The 4,649-nt window shown below is 43.6% G+C and overlaps 1 protein-coding gene across 1 annotated transcript in view; it reads right to left on the reverse strand.

The window, feature by feature from the left end:
* The window catches only part of LOC119421568 (cytoglobin-1), a 95,902-nt gene extending 91,629 nt beyond the window's left edge, over positions 1 to 4,273 (reverse strand). The window contains exons 1-3 of the mRNA XM_037688913.1: positions 4,088 to 4,273; positions 3,850 to 3,992; positions 166 to 397 (exon numbers count right to left, since the gene is read on the reverse strand). Coding sequence (XP_037544841.1) covers positions 166 to 397; positions 3,850 to 3,992 — 375 coding nt within the window. The 5' untranslated portion in view covers positions 4,088 to 4,273. The remainder of the gene's footprint in view (positions 1 to 165; positions 398 to 3,849; positions 3,993 to 4,087) is intronic.
* Positions 4,274 to 4,649: the final 376 nt, after the last annotated feature.

A 4,649-nucleotide genomic window follows, 5' to 3' on the forward strand; every position in this document is an offset into this window, starting at 1 on the left:
TCTGTCTGTCTGTCTGTCTGTCTGTCTGTCTGTCTGTCTGTCTGTCTGTCTATCGGTCTATCTGTCTATCTGTCTGTCTGTCTGTCTGTGCAGGTTTTACCGTCATCACCATCACACCTAACTTTCAAAAAGTCATCATGTGTCTTGATTTGTTGCACTTCATACCTTAAAGTACTTTGGATCCACGTTGTGCTTGAGCGCGTGAGCCTTTCCCACCAGCTTCAGAACCGAGGCCATCTTCTCCGAGCTGTCGAGGTTCTCCACCAAGCTATTGATGGAGTTCATGATTCTGTGAGCATGTTTCCTCAGCTGTGAGCTCTGCTCCAGCTCCCTCGTGTCCTCGATGTGCTTGAACTGGCTGAAGTACTGCTTGGAAACGGGGAAGTTTACAAAGAGTCTGCAAAGGAGGAAAGTGAAGGGGGTAAGTGAAAGTTGTGATTCTTATGCAAGAGTTCAGTTCATCTTACGGTGCGTGTCATGTTAATTGGTGAATCTAAACTGAGGGCTGTGGTTCCTGTCCTGACATGAAAAACTGCTAATTAAAATTGGCTGGATGGAAAATTGAACGCCACTTCTCATTATGGGTACCACATGTCCACGTGACTCCTTTTTAATCTAGGAGACTGAAAATCCACCCCAACCCCCAACATTTTTTCTTCGAGTGTTTCATATTTTTTGTCTCATTTCACCTGGAATTCTCCATCCAGCTCCAAGCTATGCTCTTTTTGAAAACAATTGGTCAGTTCAAAAATATTTTCTTTGATTACATCTCTGCTCGACCCCCAGGGGTACTGTAGTAAACCATAGAGCTCAACCCTCCAACAGTCTTGGATGAGGGCCAACACATCTGGTTTCTGGTTTTCCACTCAAGGCGTCCCATCTCCTTCTGCCTCTGCAACAGCTGGAAGCAAAGGAAGCTTTTTTCTCTCTCTCTTTTCTGCAGGATCTGAAGCATATATGCCTGGAGACGGGAGTTTTTCATGTGAAAAGGGAGGAAGTTAGTGTGCGATTTCTGAGTTGTGGGTAAAGGGCTTTTAAAATCGTCGAAGCTCCATATTTCTTGTTTCACTTCGAGCTAATGAGGAACGACAGTCTTTAATCTTTTTGCCTCCTAATTGCATGACTTGTGGTTGCATATAAATAGCCTAATTAGTTTTCTGTGGTCAGTGGACTCCTAATCCTTCCTTATCTTATTTCAAGAATAATTGAAGAGCTGAATTGGAAGACAGTTTCTAATTTCAGAAGGGGAGCGTTATGATTTGCTACTGCGGGTGTTATCTGTTACCCCCAAATGATGATGAGTTTGAAGGATTAGCATTAGCACTGAAGCTCAACGGAGTGACAGGCTCTACAGTCATGGGGGGAAGAATTCAAGTCTAGTATTTGAACACAGTCGGAACGTTCTGGTTTTGACCAAGTTTAGAAATTATTCAAATCTAGCCTCAAGTGTAGAAAAATACACAACAAACTTCACCACGATGCTGTTATTAAACATGATATTAAGCAAGCGTGACCGCCAATACAAAAATAGAAATTTAGGTGGGTTGATGCTTTGGAGCCTATAGGTGTGTGTTAATACAATGTCAAGAAGAAAAGACATCAGCAATGACAGATGCAGCAGATAAGTCTCGGAGAGGCTAATTTGGAGTCCATCTGTGCTTAATTTGAGCCAAATCCTGTTGGAACAAGATCCGGGAACTCTCTTATTTTGACAGGATGCGTTCCGGTAACTGTTTGCTTGGATCCGGTAACTCTCAGGCTTACTAATAAGAAAGTTATGAACAAATATGCCTGCCTTGAACAAATAAAACTTATATTAGATTTGTAAAGTGAAAATAATTACATAAACACTCATTTTAAACACAACAGCCACTTATGAGCATATGAGCTGCCTCTTCACGTAAGCATTTCCGCGTCTACCTTTAAAAAAATCTCCGCCCCTAAAAGAGTGGTGGGGGTGAGTGCCGAGCTAACCAGACAGTCGTACCCGGGCAGGAGCCCACAGGCAGCAGCCATGAACAGACAGAGGAGGCGTCTGGAGGTTTCACATGTGGAGTCGGACAACAAGGAGCAGGGACTGTGTCGGGCTCTGAACCGTCAAGTGTGTGTGTGTGGGAGTGGGGAGAAGGGGGGGGGGGCAGGATGCTTGACAGAAGCAGAGTGTTTACAAATAGGTAAACATAGATGTTTGCCAATTTGTTAAAATACAACAAAATGCAGGAAATGGCATCTACTTCATAAAAAAAATTGTGGAGGAGGAACCCACCCCCTCGCCCCGCCCATTATTTGTGTTCCGGCATCTGTTGGTGTACAAATTAAGCCCTGGAATCCATCATTCTTGTAAAAGAATTATTCACACGATGAAGACATCTTCCCTGGATGTCCCCAATTTATGATGCTTATTGGTCCGCTGAGGCAGGTCTGAAGACACCAACCGAACCACATAATCTACAACAAGCAGAAATGACCCTGAGGTTTCCAAACTAGATGCCCTCCTCTCCACAACTGTGTCTGGAGATCCTGTCCATGAACACCGTGAACAGGATAGGAGACAAGGAGCAGCCCTGGTGGTAGAAGAGACACCTCATGACAGTTGTCAAGCACGGTGGCAGCAGGTGGTGGTTTGCAGCCTCAGGACGTGGGGACCTTGCAGTCGTTGAATCAACCATATTTATCAAACAAGTGTCCACAAAACTTAATCAACTGAAGAAGAGTCAAAATTCCTCCAAGTGGAAGCTATACTGACGTCAAACAGAAGACAACTACTTCTACTTGTTGCCGGTAAAAAATTCATTTTATTTTTTCAAACTACTAAACCAGCTTGAGCTTAGTTTTTCACACAGTTTCACATTTTGTCTTTTGTATAATAAATAATGACGTGGTGGAACCTGTTTTGTTTTGTGCACTTGACATTAGATTTAAATAATTTTCTAATCTGATAAAGACCAAATTATTTACGTCCTGATGTAGATGAACTTTCTGTGACTGTCTATTTACAGATTATTGTTTTTTTTTCCCTTCAGGGCTGTGATTTTCACCCATTATTCATGTAAACCTGAAGGTCAAAAGGCCAAGTTAAAAAATATGAGTGGAGGAGGAGTCAGATTAATTTTCCTCTGGCAGGTCTACTTAGAAAAAAAAACAAGTCCCAGAGTGCTTTTTTATGAATGTGCAGCTGAGCCCTGTTATTCAGCAGTCTGTGAAATGGAAAAGCTTCACCAGTGATAAATGTGCAGTCACCCACTTACATTCAGTCTTGTGCAATCAGAGGTGATTATTAAGGCATGCCGTGTCATGTGGTGGATCTGGGCAACATGTGAAAACCTATCCACGGCTTTGCAGATGGTCAACTTTTGCAAGTTTCTCCTCTTCGGGTGTTAATATTTAAGAGCGGCTGCAGCAAGTGCAGGAGTCCTCCGACCGCTCTGCAAGGCAGGAATGTAAATAGATGAACTGAACGTTCACGTGGCCGACTGAGGATATTAGATTAAGCGGTTCAAACGCCCCAGAGCCTCTTTGTTTTCGTGGAACATTCTCCTTGATGGAGTCATGCGGTCGTAGGCTCATTCAAAACATGACCTGCTAGAGGGGAGCCGACCAAGTTTGAATGATGGATCGTGATGTTTTTCATCCGTGTCTTTGCTTTGATGAATAGGATTAGGGAACCAGAGCAGCAGGCTTGTTAAAGTTTATGGAAGGAAATCCCACAGTCTAAAACACTTACTTGACTAAGACATAAATCTTTTGCATATTGGAGGGGAGTAAACTAGGTCATGCAGTGACTTCAGCAGGTGCATGAACATACCTTTGAGCTCAGCTCGATCCAAATGTGCAAATTAAGAGCATTACCTGATCAGGATGGCCACCCCTACATCCTCACAGTTCTGGAAGACTTGTGCCCACGAGTCCTGGACCATCACCCTCTCCGTGTCATTCAAAGGGCTCGGCCGCTCCAGGTCCAGGTGGTCCACCTTTCCCTGCTTCCTCTCCATCTGGAAACACAGCGTGGTGGAAGTGAGCTGAGCACATGTAGCATGCAGGGCTGATAGTGCCCCCCCCCCCCCCCCCAAATAAAAACTATTTCTACCTTTTGTTAATTTATTTCCTCTCGTCCCTCCTGTTTGCTCTTTCTGAGTGAGAAATGATGAAATTCAGGGTTCCCCCACCACTCCCTTCTAATTCCCTGTGAGAATCTCTCTCTGCTCTCTGAATCTCGGCTGAGCGGAGAGTGTGAGTGAGAAACTGGCTGAGAAAACACAAGAAATACATCCAGCTGAATGAGGAGGAGCCTCTGTACTCTCACTTTTTGCACACTTCTAATCCACTCTGCACGCCTACCCTGCCAAACCCTCACGAGACTCTCACAACACTCTTACCTTTGTATGTTATTGGATGATAAAACAATATCAGACTCTAATCCTGCATCCGTTGGTAAAACAAGATTATGTTATTATCATGAGATAAAGCGGCGCAATCGTATATCTCTCCATAGAATCCAACAGGTGGTGGAAATAATCAGAAATGTGACGGACATCAATCATTTTTTTTCTGATTTCTCTTTCAGACAAGATTTTCTTGGGATGGGATTTTTTTCTAATCATGTGTGAGCATGTGTGTGTGTTGGTACCACAAAATATCTCATGAAACAC

The sequence above is a fragment of the Nematolebias whitei genome, chromosome 15, assembly GCF_014905685.2.
Source record: "Nematolebias whitei isolate Nwh7 chromosome 15, NemWhi1, whole genome shotgun sequence".
In the NCBI taxonomy this organism is placed as follows: domain Eukaryota; kingdom Metazoa; phylum Chordata; class Actinopteri; order Cyprinodontiformes; family Rivulidae; genus Nematolebias; species Nematolebias whitei.